The 20,000-nt window shown below is 39.9% G+C and overlaps 2 protein-coding genes across 4 annotated transcripts in view; both read right to left on the bottom strand.

Moving 5' to 3' along the window:
• The window catches only part of LOC135112795 (protein jagged-1-like), a 135,969-nt gene extending 127,629 nt beyond the window's left edge, over nucleotides 1-8,340 (bottom strand). The window contains exons 1-2 of the mRNA XM_064027614.1: nucleotides 8,233-8,340; nucleotides 898-1,137 (exon numbers count right to left, since the gene is read on the bottom strand). The gene's annotated coding sequence lies outside the window, so the exon portion shown is untranslated. The remainder of the gene's footprint in view (nucleotides 1-897; nucleotides 1,138-8,232) is intronic.
• Nucleotides 8,341-12,214: 3,874 nt separating this feature from the next.
• LOC135112791 (small ribosomal subunit protein eS19-like) overlaps nucleotides 12,215-20,000 on the bottom strand; it is a 12,865-nt gene continuing 5,079 nt past the window's right edge. For all 3 annotated transcript variants that reach the window (XM_064027604.1, XM_064027606.1, XM_064027605.1), the window contains exons 2-5: nucleotides 19,632-19,705; nucleotides 19,470-19,512; nucleotides 18,941-19,067; nucleotides 12,215-12,454 (exon numbers count right to left, since the gene is read on the bottom strand). In XM_064027604.1, coding sequence (XP_063883674.1) covers nucleotides 12,231-12,454; nucleotides 18,941-19,067; nucleotides 19,470-19,512; nucleotides 19,632-19,702 — 465 coding nt within the window. In that variant the 5' untranslated portion in view covers nucleotides 19,703-19,705 and the 3' untranslated portion in view covers nucleotides 12,215-12,230. The remainder of the gene's footprint in view (nucleotides 12,455-18,940; nucleotides 19,068-19,469; nucleotides 19,513-19,631; nucleotides 19,706-20,000) is intronic.

Here is a 20,000-nt window from a genome sequence, read left to right as displayed (position 1 = left end):
CGCCAGGAGTCCATCACCGCGACAGAGGCGCTGTGTAAGCATCAGCTACGCGTCCATAACCCTCGTCTCGCTCAGTCCCAAACACATTCATGAGCTGGACGGCAATTAAGTTTCGCGGGCTCCTTAAAACACTCCCGTTGATTTTATAACCCCACGACAGTGCAGTGATGTGCGACTACGAATGGCCATCATTATCACCATCATCATGAGCTATAGCCACACCAACGGGCGCCGGAGCGTCTCGAGTAGGGATGAGGGATAAGGCGACTCGCAGAGGTCCTAAGCGTCCATTTAAGTGTCATTATCAGACACACAAACCGTACGATTCCACACTGGCCTGGAATGAAAAGGTATGCAATGAAACCATGAAATAAGAAGAAAAATAAAACTATCCTCAGCCTCGACCTCAGCCACCTCTGCTTGTATCGCAGCGAATAAATATACGAGACGGCGCAGCTCTGAAATACTCAAACAATCATTCGAGCAGCAGACTAATGGCCGCCAGCGCTTCATTACCGACATGGCTGAGGGACTGTCCAGCCAGGTGTGACGCCGGGATGAGCGCCACCTGCGTACTGAGAGATGAGCGTCCTCGCCTCACACGTCCTGTTCGTATAATTGCATTGGCAGACACAACACACCCACTTACGTCCCCCGCGCCGCCCTGCCACTGATTCCGTATCCCCCAAGCGTGACTATAAAGCAGAGGTGCAATAGGTCGTATGGGCCCCAAAAAAGGTACTACAATGAAGGTTAAAGATCCTCCAGCGATAACGAAGCAAGGAAATATGCCAAACACGGATGAGGAACTTCTTATGCTTCTCTGTCCCTCTCGTGAGTGCTGGCCATCCAGTGTGCCTGACGACTGCACGACGCACGAAAAGAAAGTCCATTTACCTGCCTGTGTTCCACGCGATGAGGGCTGAGCGTCGTGGTAGCAGTAATGGCCGTCGCGGTAGGAGTGGTCGTGGGAGTTATGGTGGTGGTGGTAGTGTCGTGGAGGGTCACATCATGGTCTCAGTAGGGGTTCAGTCCATCGCACCCTCCCGGGAAGGTCTGGCTGTACCCCGACACGCGCACTTCCGTCTGCCCCGGTGTGACCCCTCAACTCAGGCTGACCTCACTTGTCACCGGCTGCTGCAGGAAAACAACAGCACAATACAGATTACACTGGAGAACATCTAGACTATATGATACAACTGTGGTCTCTCTCTTATATAATGGATTTTTGAGGTAAGATTCAGACGATTATTAAAAAAAAAAAAATAAATAAATAAAACATTTAGGGGCATTAATTCACGCTTATATATATATATATATATATATATATATATATATATATATATATATATATATATATATATATATATATATATATATATATATATATATATATATATATATATATATATATATATATATGGACTCTGGCCAAAGACAAGAAAAAACTGGTGGAAAAAAAAGCCCACTAAAACTGCCAGACCCTAAACTTTAGGGTCTGGTGTGTGTGAACTTTTAGGGCCTAAAGGTTCTCACACACACACACACACACACACACACACATATATATATATATATATATATATATATATATATATATATATATATATATATATATATATATATATATATATATATATATATATATATATATATATATATATATATATATATATATATATATATATATATATATATATATATATATATATATATATATATAATATATATATATATATATATATATATATATATATATATATATATATATATATATATATATATATATATATATATATATACATATATATATTTTTTTTTATGTAGGAAGGATACTGGCCAAGGGCAACAAAAATCTAATAAAAAAAAATGCCCACTGAAATGCCAGTCCCATAAAAGGTTCAAAGCAGTGGTCAAAAATTGGTGGATAAGTGTCTTGAAACCTCCCTCTTGAAGGAATTCAAGTCGTAGGAAGGTGGAAATACAGAAGCAGGCAGGGAGTTCCAGAGTTTACCAGAGAAAGGGATGAATGATTGAGAATACTGGTTAACTCTTGCGTTAGAGAGGTGGACAGAATAGGGGTGAGAGAAAGAAGAAAGTCTTGTGCAGCGAGGCCGTGGAAGGAGGGGAGGCATGCAGTTAGCAAGATCAGAAGAGCAGTTAGCATGAAAATAGCGGTAGAAGACAGCTAGATATGCAACATTGCGGCGGTGAGAGAGAGGCTGAAGACAGTCAGTTAGAGGAGAGGAGTTGATGAGACGAAAAGCTTTTGATTCCACCCTGTCTAGAAGAGCAGTATGAGTGGAACCCCCCCCAGACATGTGAAGCATACTCCATACATGGACGGATAAGGCCCTTGTACAGAGTTAGCAGCTGGAGGGGGGGGTGAGAAAAACTGGCGGAGACGTCTCAGAACACTTAACTTCATAGAAGCTGTTTTAGCTAGAGATGAGATGTGAAGTTTCCTGTTCAGATTATAAGTAAAGGACAGACCGAGGATGTTCAGTGTAGAAGAGGGCGACAGTTGAGTGTCATTGAAGAAGAGGGGATAGTTGTCTGGAAGGTTGTGTCGAGTTGATAGATGGAGGAATTGAGTTTTTGAGGCATTGAACAATACCAAGTTTGCTCTGCCCCAATCAGAAATTTTAGAAAGATCAGAAGTCAGGCGTTCTGTGGCTTCCCTGCGTGATATGTTTACCTCCTGAATGGTTGGACGTCTATGAAAAGACGTGGAAAAGTGCAGGGTGGTATCATCAGCGTAGGAGTGGATAGGACAAGAAGTTTGGTTTAGAAGATCATTAATGAATAATAAGAAGAGAGTGGGTGACAGGACAGAACCCTGAGGAACACCACTGTTAATAGATTTAGGAGAAGAACAGTGACCGTCTACCACAGCAGCAATAGAACGGTCAGAAAGTAAACTTGAGATGAAGTTACAAAGAGAAGGATAGAAACCGTAGGAGGGTATTTTGGAAATCAAAGCTTTGTGCCACTCTATCAAAGGCTTTTGATATGTCCAAGGCAACAGCAAAAGTTTCACCAAAATCTCTAAAAGAGGATGACCAAGACTCAGTAAGGAAAGCCAGAAAATCACCAGTAGAGTGGACTTGACGGAACCCATACTGGCGATCAGATAGAAGGTTGTGAAATGATAGAAGTTTAAGAATCTTCCTGTTGAGGATAGATTCAAAAACTTTAGATAGGCAGGAAATTAAAGCAATAGGACGGTAGTTTGAGGGATTAGAGCGGTCACCCTTTTTAGGAACAGGTTGAATTTAGGCAAATTTCCAGCAAGAAGGAAAGGTAGATGTTGACAGACAGAGCTGAAAGAGTTTGACTAGGCAAGGTGCAAGCACGGAGGCACAGTTTCGGAGAACAATAGGAGGGACCCCATCAGGTCCATGAGCCTTCCGAGGCTTTAGGCCAGCGAGGGCATGGAAAACATCGTTGTGAAAAATTTTAATAGGTGGCATGAAGTAGTCATAGGGTGGAGGAGAGGGAGGAACAAGCCCAGAATCGTCCAAGGTAGAGTTTTTAGCAAAGGTCTGAGCAAAGAGTTCAGCTTTAGAAATAGATGTGATAGCAGTGGTGCCATCTGGTTGAAGTAGAGGAGGGAAAGAAGAAGAAGCAAAGTTATTGGAGATATTTTTGGCTACATGCCAGAAATCATGAGGGGAGTTAGATCTTGAAAGGTTTTGACATTTTCTGTTAATGAAGGAGTTTTTGGCTAGTTGGAGAACAGACTTGGCATTGTTCCGGGCAGAAATATAAAGTGCATGAGATTCTGGTGATGGAAGGCTTAAGTACCTTTTGTGGGTCACCTCTCTATCATGTATAGCACGAGAACAAGCTGTGTTAAGCCAAGGTTTGGAAGGTTTAGATCGAGAAAAAGAGTGAGGAATGTACGCCTCCATGCCAGACACTATCACCTCTGTTATGCGCTCAGCACACAAAGATGGGTCTCTGACACGGAAGCAGTAGTCATTCCAAGGAAAATCAGCAAAATACCTCCTCAGGTCCCCCCAACTAGCAGAGGCAAAACGCCAGAGGCACCTTCGCTTAGGGGGATCCTGAGGAGGGATTGGAGTGATAGGACAAGATAAAGATATGAGATTGTGATCAGAGGAGCCCAACGGAGAAGAAAGGGTGACAGCATAAGCAGAAGGATTAGAGGTCAGGAAAAGGTCAAGAATGTTGGGCGTATCTCCAAGACGGTCAGGAATACGAGTAGGGTGTTGCACCAATTGCTCTAGGTCATGGAGGATAGCAAAGTTGTAGGCTAGTTCACAAGGATGGTCAGTGAAGGGAGAGGAAAGCCAAAGCTGGTGGTGAACATTGAAGTCTCCAAGAATGGAGATCTCTGCAAAAGGGAAGAGGGTCAGAATGTGCTCCACTTTGGAAGTTAAGTAGTCAAAGAATTTCTTATAGTCAGAGGAGTTAGGAGAGAGGTATACAGCACAGATAAATTTAGTATGAGAGTGACTCTGTAGTCGTAGCCAGATGGTGGAAAACTCGGAAGATTCAAGAGCGTGGGCACGAGAGCAGGTTAAGTCATTGCGCACATAAACGCAGCATCCAGCTTTGGATCGAAAATGAGGATAGAGAAAGTAGGAGGGAACAGAAAAGGGGCTACTGTCAGTTGCCTCAGACACCTGAGTTTCAGTGAGGAAAAGAAGATGAGGTTTAGAAGAGGAGAGGTGGTGTTCTACAGATTGAAAATTAGATCTTAGACCGCGAATGTTGCAAAAGTTAATGAAGAAAAAGTTGAGGGGGTGTCAAGACACTTAGGGTCGTCGACAGAAAGGCAGTCCGACCTGGGGACATTTATGGTCCCCTCCCCAGATGGGGACTCCGAGGCTGGTGTAGGAGTCGCCATGATGATTTTAAAATTTTTGGGTGAAGGGTGTGTGTGTTATTAGGTACTTGTAGTTTTGTGAGGAGGAAGAGAGTTGTCTTTAGAGGGCAGGTTGTGACTGCCCCCTTGTGTTGTGAGACACAAAGGGAAACGTTCAGTGAGGTCACTGCTGGGTTTAATGATAAGTTCACAGCACCCCCTGAACAGTGCTTTAGACCTCACTGGGAGTAATTATCGTTTCGGCAGGTGTCTACTGCCTCCTCCTCCTATATATAAATATATATATATATATATATATATATATATATATATATATATATATATATATATATATATATATATATATATATATATATATATATATATATATATATATATATATATATATATATATATATATATATACGAGTATATATATATATATATATATATATATATATATATATTTTTTTTTTTTTTTTTTTTTTTTTTTTTTTTTTTTTTTGCTACTTTTCTTGTCCTTTTCACAGTTGTTACTTCCATAGTTGCTGCTCCTCCACACACGCTGACTGCATACCTCCCCTCTCCCGTGGTCTCGCTGCGCAAGAGTTAACCAGCATCTTCACTCTTTCGTCCCTTTTACTGGTGAACTCCGAAATTGTTTTTCTGTTCCTGAATTTCCTCCGGTCTACCACCCATGGTGCTCCAAGAGAACAGTACCAAGACACCTCAAAAAATTAACTGTCCTCCCATGCAGTCCTCCTACTCCTGACTTTCCTTCAGGAGATTATTCACCATGACCGATCATTTTTAATATGATTTCATTTATTTACTTATATTATTTTTGGCTTCTGGCTTTTTTTCAGCTTTTTGGCTGAAAATATGAATCAAAATAATCTAGATTTTTTTCATTTTTAACTAACTGAAATGGGCAAACACAACGCACTTATTTATCAACGTAGTTACAATCCTACTTAATACACTCTTCAAGACCCATTGAAGCCTTCTATGATGACCTCAGCAGTCCTCTCTCGATACCATGTGTTTACAGCATTTCAAGCTTCATCCATATTTTCAAAGCGAGCTCCCTCAATGATTCTTCGAGCTTTGGAAAGAGAAAGAAGTCTGATGAGGCGAGATCTGGACTGTACGGCAGGTGAACCAGCACTCCCCATCGGATCTCTCGAGTCGAATCATTGGCAACTCCCGCAGAAAGTCCTGGTGCACTGTCATGGTGAAAGAGGATTCGACCATGTAGCTTTCCTCGCCGTTTTTTTTTTTTTTTTTTTTTGACCAATGCTGCCCTCAGCTTCTTTAAAACTCATGCATAATAAGGTCCGTTAACAATTCTTTTTCCTTCAAAGGAAGTCCACTCCATATCCCAGACCACGGTGGTGGCCATCACTTTCTGAACTGACCTTTCAGATTTGAACTTGTTCGGTCTGGACTCTACGTGGATGATCCCCGCGGAAGCCATTGTTTGGACTCACAAACAGCTCTTCATCAGCCTCAATCTTGCTCAGAATCGCCAATGAAAGATCAGTTCCAAGAATCAGTTGGTTTGAGAAGCAATGTTTTTGGGATCCATCGTGCAAAAAGCTTACGAGTCCCAGATCTCCATGCAAAATTTTATTTATTGAGCTGTATGAAATTTCCAGAGTCAAAGCTATTTGATTAACCGTTATTCTTCTGTCTTCTTCAACATGATTTCTAACAACATCAATTATTTCATCATTTTTCAATGTTCTTGGTCTTTCGGTCCGAGGATCATCTTCCAGGTCTTCCCTGCCTTCTTGGAATCGTTGAATCCACTTGCAGACTGCCGTTTTCTTTGGACCACCATCGCCATAAACTCTTAGCAAAGCTTCAATAACTGCATCCCCTCCACTCGAGTTTCGTCAAGAATTCAATGTTCGCTCTGATCTCAAATGCAAATGCAGTGACTGCTGCATAACTGAATGCAAGTACCTGACAGCGATCTAAGGTTTCAGAGACGCGTGCTACCATGTTTTGTCTTATTTTCACCTCGCGTTCAAGCACTGGCAGTATTCCGCTAACATCTTGATTTCCCGTACAGGCTTAGTGAGGAAAGGAGGTTGTCACCAAAATAAACATAATGATACAGGTCTACTCTTTTAAAAGTTTGGGAATCATAGTTTACAGTGGTGGAATGCAAAGCAATGTCGCAGCCGTCTGCGTGACGCTACTATTCTTTTTTATTAGATCATAGTTTGTTTACTTTGGTCATCACCGCCACCAACACCACCATATCAAGAAAATGAGCTTTTTAAGGAAAAAGGAGTATCTTCGTAAAACTGATAATCTATATATATATATATATATATATATATATATATATATATATATATATAGAGAGAGAGAGAGAGAGAGAGAGAGAGAGAGAGAGAGAGAGAGAGAGACTGTTTTACGTAGATATTTCTTTTCCTTATAAAGTTTATTTTCTTGACATGGTGATGGTGGTGGCGGTAATAACCAAAGTAAACAAACTATGATCTAATTATATATATATATATATATATATATATATATATATATATATATATATATATATATATATATATATATATATATATATATATATATATATATATATATATATATATAAAAGAAAGTCTGGTGCCTTCGTTCAAATACATAAGTCAAGCTTTCATTTAGAAAACGCTCTGATCCATTTTCCTTTAAGATTTGCCACTGCAAGTTATGAATGTTATTGTCTGTTTAGGTACCTCGGGCCACTGCTGCTGTGTTAATTATGATCCCAAATACGGTACATATACTGCATGTAGATTAGCATTTTCACCCATGATAGAATATGATGATGATGATGACGATGATATGATAATGATGATGATGATGATGATAATAATAAATTAAAAATACATAGATTCTTTAAGTAGCTCGTTTCTCGAAGAATGACATGTAGAATAATTATGCAGACCGTCAGCACAAGTCTATGAGATCCATCCTGGGCTAATGAGCCGTGTTAGAGTAATGCCCGCACCCCCCCCCCCTCAACCGCGCGCACGCACGCACACGCGCGCACACACACACACACAGCCCCGCCTAGACAGGCTGTCCATGTGCCCTGTGGATCACACTGTTGTTTGATTACACACTACTTTTGTTGGTTTCCGGGCATTAATGGTTATCACGGAGCACTAGTCGTATACTGACATCACCGAGGATGACTGGAGCCCGCCAACTCCTGCACTCCGTATTCTCTCAAGCACCAACATGCCGGTGATGCCCGATACAGCGCCCCCACCACCACACTACATTACCTCTGTTCCTGATCAGGATTATGTGCATCGCTAATAGTTTTGATCAATACCTATATACGCCATAAACACAGTTACTGTAACATGCTAGTAACTCACACAATGCAGGAAAACCATGCTGTAGATTGTAGAAACTGCGGGCACTGCCACTGCCATCGTGCTGCCGCTGCTCACCACCGAGGCGCGTGCGCGGGAAACCACCATATTCAATAAAAAAATTAATTGAAAACCACAAAGTAAACGAAATCAGAATTAAAAATGAAATAACAAAACTTGATTTGGTAATTAATTGAATTTAAACAAACCAATAACCTATCCATTTATATGTAGTTTTGTTAGGTTTTAATGAATCCTAATAAATTTCATTAATTCATTATAAAATAAGCAAAATCTGAATAAAAATTAAGTTACAAAATTTAATATGATAATGAAACTTAACAAACTCCTAATAAAGAAAACTGAGGATGAATAACGTACAGTAATACCAAGGTTGTCTCCCCCACAACGTGGGATAGCAAGACAAAAAGCACAAAACTTTCACATTCACACTACTCCCTTAGCCCCTTGGCCCCTGACGGAGAAGAGAAATATATAAATAAAATAAGTCATCTGCCAAGCCTAATATCATAGTCATCCCACTGAAGTTTCATCCTTTGTCATTAAATTCTAAAAATCATCATTTTATGGCGACTGTCCACACAGAGTTCCCTCAAGATGAGGGTCTTTCATTTTCCTTACACTACTTTTTTTTTTTTTTTTCATCTTCCCATTCTACTGAAGGGCTTTCCTCTTACACCATCCCACGTACCACACCCACGTATACTAGCGCGAATTCTACTAAAAGCTTAAGATAAGGGAAGCTGCAACAAAGCAAGTGAATTTACAGGTGGCAATCCCTGCATGAAACATACCTGCCTTCTTCCATCCTCATCCATAAACTTCTTTATTTTTTCAAGGTTCCTTATTGACTTGGCACTAACAAGCTTATTACCGAAACTATTTCATTCACCTACCACTCTCTTTTATATTCCTACGTCTTTCTTTAAGACTAGCCTTATCAAGTTTGAACCCATTATTTCTTGTCCTATCCTGATTACTGATCCTGAGGATTTTATTGTTTGTCGCTCTTGTTATATCCCCTATATCACTTAAAGACATCTATCAAATTCCCTCTTAACTTACACTTCTCCAAGGAATGTAAATTCTAAAAGCTTCAATCTCCTTTCCTAGGAAATACTTTTCATCCCTTGTATGTATTCTCCTCTGTACTGATTCTAGCAGACCTACCAACTAGATTATCTTTCCTGCAATGAGGGAACAACTGCACGTCATATTCTAGATGACGTCTGACTTGTGTTAAATATAACTTTAATATCATCTCTGGGCTTTTACTTTTATTGGTCTTAAAGGTGCATCCTTACACATGATTTGCTTTAGGTGGTATTTATGGCTGACTTCTATGCATTTTTTTTTTTTTTTTTTTTCTGGAGAAAAAGCTAACCAACTTTTTTTTTTTTCTCGTCTTTTAATCTTACCAGAGCCTCGATTCCATAGTGCACCCATTATATGAATATCCTCTTCCTCCGGCAAGTACCTTACATTTACTAATATTAATTTGCATTTGCCATCTATCTGTATTACTTGGTGCGCCTTCCAGACCCTGGCTTCCCAGCCACATACTGGTGATGCACCAGCAGTATAGAACGTAATGATTAAGTCAGGGTGTGTTTGAATGGTGTATTTATAGTAGATCATAATAAACGGATAAACAGAATACTCATCATGGAAATTCAATTATTGATATCCAAGGTAAGAAGACAAAGAGTTTTTGAAAGCCTCCTGAGCAGTGACTGAAACAAGTTTGATGCTCTTGTCTTTTTAAGTGTATTCTGACATTAAGTGTGTTCTGACATTGGCAGTTTTAAATTAATGCTCTCTGATGATATTCAAAGGGGACATGAACAGAATCATCAGGAAAACAGCTTATTTCCCATGGAAAATAAACCAGTCAGGTCACAGTGCAATGATACACCTTTATCTAACCACTTTCAACTCCGGATAGTTTAATTCTTCCATACTTTTTTTTTTCCTTTAAACAAACTTGACGGCCTTAAATGTTCGATATGCGTTGTGTTCAGTACTGACAAATACTACAAAAATGACTGTACAAATGTTAGAATAGAAAAAATACTGGCATCTCTAATCAGGAATATGAGCTGCAAACAATTGTACTCACAGTTAACACTAGACTAAGGTGACCACTCAGTCCTGTTTTTAAGCTGGAAAGTCCCGCTTTTTCAACGTGTTCCACTTGTGGCAAACAATCTCGGTTTTTAAATGTTTGTCCCGCTTTTTCGTGGTGGTCCCACTCCAGATGCAAAATTGATATCTTATCAAATTTTACTATTTCATTAGCATGTTGTAAATTGTCATACGTATCTGGAAAAAAAAATAATAAAATCCTAATAACTTTATTATCCTAATAACTTTGTTATTATCTGCAATAATGAAATTTCCAAATATGGCTCAGAGAATAATTAAATGATTGCCCATCTAGATATTTTATGAAGGTCATCATCCCTCTTTAATCCTTTTTTTATTTAAAAGTATGTGATTATATATCCACAGTTGAAAGTTAAATTGATCAAAGTAAGTTTTATTCCTTTTCTCGTGATTTTTTTTTTTTAATAAGTTAAGTTATTAAATACAACGATGTTTTAAGATTTAGAGGTTTAATTTTGATAAGAGTAAGGGAAGTGGTTGCCTGTTAGTTTTCTTTCGAAGTCACGCTCTCTGTTTACCTTGAAGCATTAAGTAACATTCACATGGCATTCTGGAATAAAAGAGGCAACTGGTCCTGTCTTATTGCAAGGAATTATGGCCAAAGGCGAGGGTGTCTGAAGGCACTGCCTCCCTCATCATAGCCACCTTGCTTCACTTGTGCCTTGACTATTTCATCATGGTGGTATTTGTAGGGTAATAGTGGCCACGTTTAGTAGTAGTGCTTGAAGAAAGCAGGAATGAAGGAAGGATAAGCTTTCATCCCCTTCAATAAACCTCCATCCATAATCATAATAATCCTCCTTGCCATCCAATAATTGCTGTCATATAGTCAAGATCCAGTTAAAAACTTTTTCTTGCTCTTTTCCCAGTTAATTTTGAGTGGAAAACCCAATTCACATACATGTTGATCCCACGATCTGGAAGCTCCATCGTTAGAACACACCAGAATCCGAACCATAACAAAAATTCCCAAAATCCAAACACATTCAGAAAAAATCTTACAGCATTTAAACATCACACAGTATAAACAAGACAACCACAGGACAACCAAACCCTGACAAAGTTTTGTATTTTTGGAACTGTTACAGTCAATCAAGATGGCGGCGAGCAATGAGCGAGTGATTACTATAGGCTCATTATTAACAAGACTTACTGGCAAATCTTTCTAACACACCAGTTTTACTTGTTACTTAATAATGTTTCCTTAAAGTTAGGCATTTAGGCAATATTGATACACAACATGCAGAATAATTGTGTGTTGTTGTATGTTATGCTTTGCCCATACAGAAATGAATTATCATAATTTCATATATGTATACTCTTTAAGATACTCACGTTTATTTACTAACTGAACTGAGTGTAATTTATGCACCTAATTGGGGGTACCATATCAAGTTCAGATTACTGTCTGGGGTAATGGGTTTCTTTGGGGTCCAAAAACAATTCACTTTTCATTATTTCTCAAGGGGAAATTTTGCGCCCCAAACAGCCTCCTGGAATGAATTAAATTCAGGTTTCAAGGCAACATTGTGTTTCCTGTAGCATCAACCCTCAACTCAAAATGTAAAAAAAAAAATAAATAAATAAATAAATAAAATAAAATAATAAAAAAATAAATAAAAAAATAAATAAATCAAATCAAATCAAATAATAATAATGAACAAAAAATACAAATGGTTAGGCATTTTCAAGACCTCTTTATTTTCATATAGAAATTGTGATAAGTTAAGGATATTCTGATTGTTAAGCTGATCAAGACACAGTGCCAACCTACAAGGGCAAAACAAAAGTCCTGAAATACAGACTAATAATCTTTACTGAGTAGTCAGTACAGCTGGTGTTGCCTTGGCCTTGGAGGCAGCCTTCATCTGTGCAGCAATACGATCAAGGTCACGGTGGCCCTGGGAGGTTAGTCTACGGCCACCATTGGGGGCCTTCTCTACAAGCTTCAGGCTCTCAAGGGTCTGCAGGGCCTTACGTGCAACAGCACCAGAGCTCTTGCAGAAGTGTGAAGGGGCAGTGCCTCGGCTCTGGCGGGCTGAAAGAAAGCATTGCCTGGTTGGATACGAGTATATACACAAGTATGATAACTAACAAGTAGCATAACAGATACTAAAATACCCACAGGCTACTAAGGAAGTTGCAGCCTGTGTTTTCTTCCCTCTCTAATGGTGGAGCTGCTGATTGATGCAGTCATAATGTTCTTGTCACTGTCCAAAATTTTAATCTTAAAACATCAATTTCAGGATATAAAAAAAAATGGAAAACAAACACTATTTACATAAACTCATTCATAAATTGTCACCTCATACCACTGGAGACATACACTAAACCCCACCTAAGTCGGAGCTGAGTGTCTCGGATATTGGATAAGTTGGGACACTTTTGTGCCCTCGGATAAGTGCCGGATATCTCAGGGTGTCAACCAAGACATTAAAGTTTTTTTTTATTATGTAGGAGGGACACTGGCCAAGAAAAAAAAAAAAAAAAAAAAAAAAAAAAAAAAAACCCACTGAGATGCCAGTCCCATAAAAGGGTCAAAGCAGTAGTCATAAACTGATGGATAAGTATCTTGAAACCTCCCTCTTGAAGGAATTCAAGTCATAGGAAGTGGAAATACAGAAGCAGGCAGGGAGTTCCAGAGTTTACCAGAGAAAGGGATGAATGATTGAGAATACTGGTCAACTTACTGGTCTTGTGTTAGAAAGGTGGACAGAATAGGAGTGAGAGAAAGAAGAAAGTCTTGTGCAGCAAGGCCGCAGGAAGAGGGGAGGCATGCAGTTAGCAAGATCAGATGAGCAGTTAGCATAAAAATTGCAGTAGAAGACAGATAGAGATGCAACATTGTGGCGGTGAGAGAGAGGCTGAAGACAGTTAGAGGAGAGTTGATGAGACGAAAAGCTTTTGATTCCACCCTGTCTAGAAGAGCAGTATGAGTGGAACCCCCCCAGACATGTGAAGCATACTCCATACATGGATGGATAAGGCCCTTGTACAGAGTTAGCAGCTGGGGGGGGGTGAGAAAAACTGGCGGAGACGTCTCAGAACACCTAACTTCATAGAAGCTGTTTTAGCTAGAGATGAGATGTGAAGTTTCCAGTTCAGATTAAAAGTAAAGGACAGACCAAGGATGTTCAGTGTAGAAGAGGGGGACAGTTGAGTGTCATTGAAGAAGAGGGGATAGTTGTCTGGAAGGTTGTGTCAAGTTGATAGATGGAGGAATTGAGTTTTTGAGGCATTGAAAAATACCAAGTTTGATCTTCCCCAATCAGAAATTTTAGGAAGACAAGAAGTCAAGCATTCTGTGGCTTCCCTGCGTGAAATGTTTACCTCCTGAAGGGTTGGACATCTATGAAGACGTGGAAAAGTGCAGGGTGGTATCATCAGCGTAGGAGTGGATAGGACAAGAAGTATGGTTTAGAAGATCATTAATGAATAATAAGAAGAGAGTCGGTGACAGGACAGAACCCTGAGGAACACCACTGTTAATAGATTTAGGAGAACAGTGACCGTCTACCACAGCAGCAATAGAACGGTCAGAAATGAAACTCGAGATGAAGTTACAGAGAGAAGGATAGAAGCTGTAGGAGTGTAGTTTGGAAATCAAAGCTTTGTGCCAGACTCTATCAAAAGCTTTTGATATGTCCAAGGCAACAGCAAAAGTTTCACCAAAATCTCTAAAAGAGGATGACCAAGATTCAGTAAGGAAAGCCAGATCACCAGTAGAGCGGCTTTGACAGAACCCATACTGGTGATGAGATAGAAGGTTGTGAAGTGATAGATGTTTAAGAATCTTCCTGTTGAGGGTAGATTTAAAAACTTTAGATAGGCAGGAAATTAAAGCAATAGGACGGTAGTTTGAGGGATTAGAACGGCCATCCTTTTTAGGAAGAGGCTGAATGTAGGCCAACTTCCAGCAAGAAGGAAACGTAGATGTTGACAGACAGAGCTGAGAGTTTGACTAAGCAAGGTGCAAGCACGGAGGCACAGTTTCGAAGAACAATAGGAGGGACCCCATCAGGTCCATGAGCCTTCCCAGGTTTTAGGCCAGCAAGGGCATGGAAAACATCATTGCGAAGAATTTTAATAGGTAGCATGAAGCAGTCAGAGGGTAGAGGAGAGGGAGGAACAAGCCCAGAATTGTCCAAGGTAGAGTTTTTAGCAAAGGTTTGAGCAAAGAGTTCAGCTTTAGAAATAGATGTGATAGCAGTGGTGCCATCTGGTTGAAATAAAGGAGGTAAAGAAGAAGCAGCAAAGTTATTGGAGATGTTTTTGGTTAGATGCCAGAAATCACAAGGGGAGTTAGATCTTGAAAGGTTTTGACATTTTCTGTTAATGAAGGAGTTTTTGGCTAGTTGGAGAACAGACTTGGCATGGTTCCGGGCAGAAATATAAAGTGCATGAGATTCTGGTGATGGAAGGCTTAAGTACCTTTTGTGGGCCACCTCTCTATCATGTATAGCACGAGAACAAGCTGTGTTAAGCCAAGGTTTGGAAGGTTTAGATCGAGAAAAAGAGTGAGGAATGTAAGCCTCCATGCCAGACACTATCACCTCTGTTATGTGCTCAGCACACAAAGATGGGTCTCTGACATGGAAATGGTAGTCATTCCAAGGAAAATCAACAAAATACCTGCTCAGGTCCACCAACAAGCAGAGGCAAAATGCCAGAGGCACCTTCGCTTAGGGGGATCCTGAGGAGGGATTAGAGCGATAGGACAAGATACAGATATTAGATTGTGATCGGAGGAGCCCAACAGAGAAGAAAGGATGACAACATAAGCAGAAGGATTAGAGGTCAGGAAAAGGTCAAGAATGTTGGGCGTATCTCCAAGATGGTCAGGAATATGAGTATGGTGTTGCACCAATTGCTCTAGGTCGTGGAGGATAGCAAAGTTGAAGGCTAGTTCACAAGGATGGTCAGTGAAGGGAGAGGAAAGCCAAAGCTGGTGGTGAACATTGAAGTCTCCAAGAATGAAGATTTCTGCAAAAGGGAAGAGGGTCAGAATGTGGTCCATTTTGAAAATTAAGTAGTCAAAAAATTTCTTATAATCAGAGGAGTTAGGTGAGAGGTATACAGCACAGATAAACTTAGTTTGAGAGTGACTCTGTAATCGTAACCAGAAGGTGGAAAACTCGGAAGATTCAAGAGCGTGGGCACGAGAGCAGGTTAAGTCATTGCGCACATAAATGCAACATCCAGCTTTGGATCGAAAACGAGGATAGAGAATGTAAGAGGGAATAGAAAAGGGGCTACTGTCAGTTGCTTCAGACACCTAAGTTTCAGTGAGGAAAAGAAGATGAGGTTTAGAAGAGGAGAGGTGGTGTTCTACAGATTGAAAATTAGATCTTAGACCGCGAATGTTGTAGAAGTTAATGAAGAAAAAGTTGAGGGGGGTGTCAAGACACTTAGGGTCATTGACAGAAAGGCAGTCCGACCTGGGGACATTTATGGTCCCCTCCCCAGATGGGGACTCCGAGGCTGGTGTAGGAGTCGCCATGATAATTTTGAAATTTTGAGTGAAGTGTGTGTGTGTTATTAGGTACTTGTAGTTTTGTGTGGAGGAAGAGAGTTGTCTTTAGAGGACAGGCTGTGACTGCCCCCTTGTGTTGTGAGACACGAGGGGAAATGTTCAGTGAGGTCACAGCTGAATTTAATGATAAGTTCACAACACCCCCTGAACAGTGCTTTAGACCTCAATGGGAGTAATTATCATTTCGGCAGGTGTCTACTGCCTCCTCCTCGTAAACTCAGATAGACATCAGATATGTATCTAATGTACTATTCTACTGGAGAGAGAGAGAGAGAGAGAGAGAGAGAGAGAGAGAGAGAGAGAGAGAGAGAGAGAGAGAGAGAGAGAGAGAGAGAGAGAGAGAGAGAGAGAGAGAGAGAGAGAGAGAGAGAGAGAGAGAGAGAGAGAGAGATTCTAGCTAACATTTTTCTTAGACTTATACTTTTGATCAAGTAAAATGTTGGGTAAGGGAAAGGTGATGGGCAATGACAAAAATCATGCCCCTCATAAGTCAAAATAAAGTTCCATAAAAATAGTGTATTTAATCTACTTATGTATAGTTAAAATAATTGAGAGAATAATGTTTGATGTGCCTGGGGAAAGCTTAAGAGGAAGTCCACGCCTGGCATGGATGAACAGTATGAAAACTACACAGAATGAGAGAGGAATGGCTGTGCAGCAAGTAATAGTGCATGATAGTGGTGAATGGAGAGCGACAGTGGTGAGTGCATGAAAATGACATCATCTTATTTACCCCTTGGAGAGGGTATGGGCACATTTGGCAGGGCGCACTGGCATATGGACCCAGTTAGAATACAGAGCACTCCTTAGGAAGTAGCCTGCATCTGTTGTGGTATCAGGATTAGAGTAGGTGCAGAGTGAACAGTCTCATTATGAAGAGGCGGGGGTACACAAGTATACTTTTGAGGCTTGCTGTGGATGTGTGTGGCTAGCTATGCTGGGCCTGGGCTCCTCAGGTGTAGTATGGTGGGCCACAAGACTTTCCCTTTCTAACAAGGGCTGACAGGGGTAAGAATATGAAGTGTGTGTGTGTGTGTGTGTGTGTTGCTTTGCTTGGGCCACCCTATGTGGGACTGCTGACCTACTACAGATAGGCAGATATGCATTTCAAGGTCTTTTCATCTATAAAAGGAAATTATAGTGACTGTTGTCAATAAAGTCCCTTGAAAGGAGCAAGACACAAAACCCTATTACTTTACTGTATGTCATCCTTCTGCCATCATCAAAATATATTGATGTAAACAGAAAATGAGTACAGGAAAATAGCCAGCCAGCGCACTTACAGTATGGAGCGCGGGGAAGTATTACAAGCACAGGGAAGGCTGGCACAGGATGAAGGATTTATTATTATAAGATACTAGATTGTCTAGTTGGCTGGATTACCTCCATGATTGTAATACTTTCATGACACCTGTATGAGGCTGACTGAGGAACATGAAAACTGATGATGATAATATTGATGCAAAGTTCAAGCTTAATGGAAAAGTAAGGAGTGTGATAGCATGTCTGTTTGCAGATGTTGCTGTCTTACTTGTATAGAATAAAAGTGGACTTCAGTGGTGGATAATTTTTAGTGTGTGTATGGAAGAAACTGAAGGTGAGTGTGGGAAAAAGTAAGATAGTAAGTTTTGAGAGTAAGGAAATGGAGGAGTTTGAGTTTTGTACATCAATAAGGGTGAGTGTACCAGCAATGGGAATGTGTGCAGTGGTTATGGAAGGAGAGAGATTGAAGGTGAGGTTTAGTATTATAGAATAGTGTTAAGTTAAAATGGTGCAATGAATGGTGAAATTCAAGAGTTGTGAACAGACCACTTGCAAGTGTTACTGAAAGAAGAAATCTGTCCATAGATGAAAACAAATCTAAGTACATGTGTTCTGCAAATATTGATTATTGATATTGATACTTGATATGGAACAGGACACGGCACTGAAAAGTTTTAGCTGTAAAGGTACAGTCACCTGAGAAGTGTATGTGGAGTGACAAGAAGGGAGAAGTGAGCAATAAAAGCATGTATGGGCACCTGCACAAATCAAGTGGTGTGTAATGGTGGAAAAGATGACAAGGAACACAGAGATGGTTTGGCAATAATGAGAGGATGAATAGTGAAGCTTTCATACAATTATGAGTGGAAAAGGTGCTAAAAGGAGAGGAAAGCCACTTGGAAGTGGAAGAATGTGTGACAGAAGTCACAAGAGGCATAAAGCAAGAAATGGTTGTATAAGGAAAGGTGAGGCTCTTCACTTATTGCCATCCCTAAGGGAAAGCAAGATGTCAGACAGATAGATAAATGCATGGTTGTCTTCAGCCTCAAGTGCATGCTTATTATTAGATATGCATTCTAAGGAAATGTTTTATGCAATGCAGGGGAGAAAATAAGTAATTTAACTCAGCTATACATAAATCAACTAAAAAAAACAAACAAGTTATTAAAGAAGTGAATGTACATATTAATCCTTGTATCCTTTGTGGAGACACTGTGAGACTGAGGTTCATTTCATCCTTAATTTGGGAAGGCTAAATGGCCTTAATAAGACAAAATAGAAAATTATGAGAACAATTTACAAATCCTAATCTAACTTTGAACTGAAAAAAAGAGCAAATCTTTAAAACTAGTACATAACTAAACATAACTAAATACATTTTGAATACTACAAGAACTTTGGTACTGGTGCAAATGTCTGGCACCAAAATATTCCATCAAAAGTACTTGATTTTTTTTTTTACAGGACTCTAAAGACAATACTTAGTGACCAACATACATCATTATCAAACTAATGCTTGTCATTATCACCTCAGGTAATACTTTAATCTCCATCTTCAAAAAATGTCATACTTATTATTCCATAAATTCCTAAAGAATAAGAATAACAAAACACTTGCCCAGCCCTGACACACATTGAGGGCAATTAAGATAAATGACAACTACCAAACAACAAGATGATACATTCAATGACTGATATGATTTCCAAATCCAAGAGTCCTTTCTTTACCTCCAAAAATCTTCTGCACACTTCCTACACCCACAGGGGAGCGCATGTAGATGTGCCGGGCAACGGCGGCCACACGAGTGTAGTACCAGTCATCATCGTAGGGGGCAAGTTCCTTGAATTTGGCCGTCTGAGAACAACAAACAAGTGGTGAGTGTGGCAGGATGACTTTCAGTAAAATGAGGTGAAAGAGCTTGAGTACACAAGAAAGGAAAGACTGGAGAAAGCAAGGATTAGTATGCAAGCTGGGAATGTATGAAATTTGTTGTATCTACATCTTAAAAAGAATTCTTAGGAAATGGCAATGATATATAGATAAACTTAAATCTTGAACACTGCCAAGACTAACTGCTGACTGACAGAAACACTTTCACAAAACTCCGATGATTCCTCGAGTACATGTATATGTACCCATACTCAAGTACTTAAAAAGTTACTAGTACTTTTGAGTACAACCAATAAAATTCGGTGTTTGATATACAGGGTATTGGGATGCTACTAGCATAATGCAGCAAAACAGTACACAACTTACTTTGACAAGATCTGCCCAGTCTGGTACTTTGACCTTGCCGGATCTGCAATAAGGAAATAAAGTTGTAACTTAATATTTTAGTATAAATCACCCCAAAGCAACTTCAATGAAAGGCAATCATTTCACCACAAGCACCAATTCTGGACATACGCCAATACTTACTTCTTCAAGAATTCGGCAAAGGCCTCAGTAAATGCCTGCTGGTTGACGTCCTTCACACTGACACTCGGCATTGTCTGGAAAATACACGGCCACTAGTTTCATCAGGTCTCATGGATAGAGGACAGCTATGAAGTCAATAAGTGTACTGTACTCCAAAACTCTCATTCCAGTGCTTACAAGATCACTACAAATATTGCATCTCCTATCCTCAACTGATTTTTTGTATCAACTTATGTAATCACTGCACTCTGTCAGACACATGTAACTGTCCTCCCATCCTCATGCTGTCAGGCTCTAGTACATTTTGTTTAATAGATTTTGAAGACATTATTTAGTTTGCAAGATAGTTCATGTACAAATACAGTCCTG

Source organism: Scylla paramamosain, chromosome 24 (genome assembly GCF_035594125.1).
Source record: "Scylla paramamosain isolate STU-SP2022 chromosome 24, ASM3559412v1, whole genome shotgun sequence".
NCBI classification, from domain to species: domain Eukaryota; kingdom Metazoa; phylum Arthropoda; class Malacostraca; order Decapoda; family Portunidae; genus Scylla; species Scylla paramamosain.
This window is presented reverse-complemented; position numbering and strand designations above follow the sequence as displayed.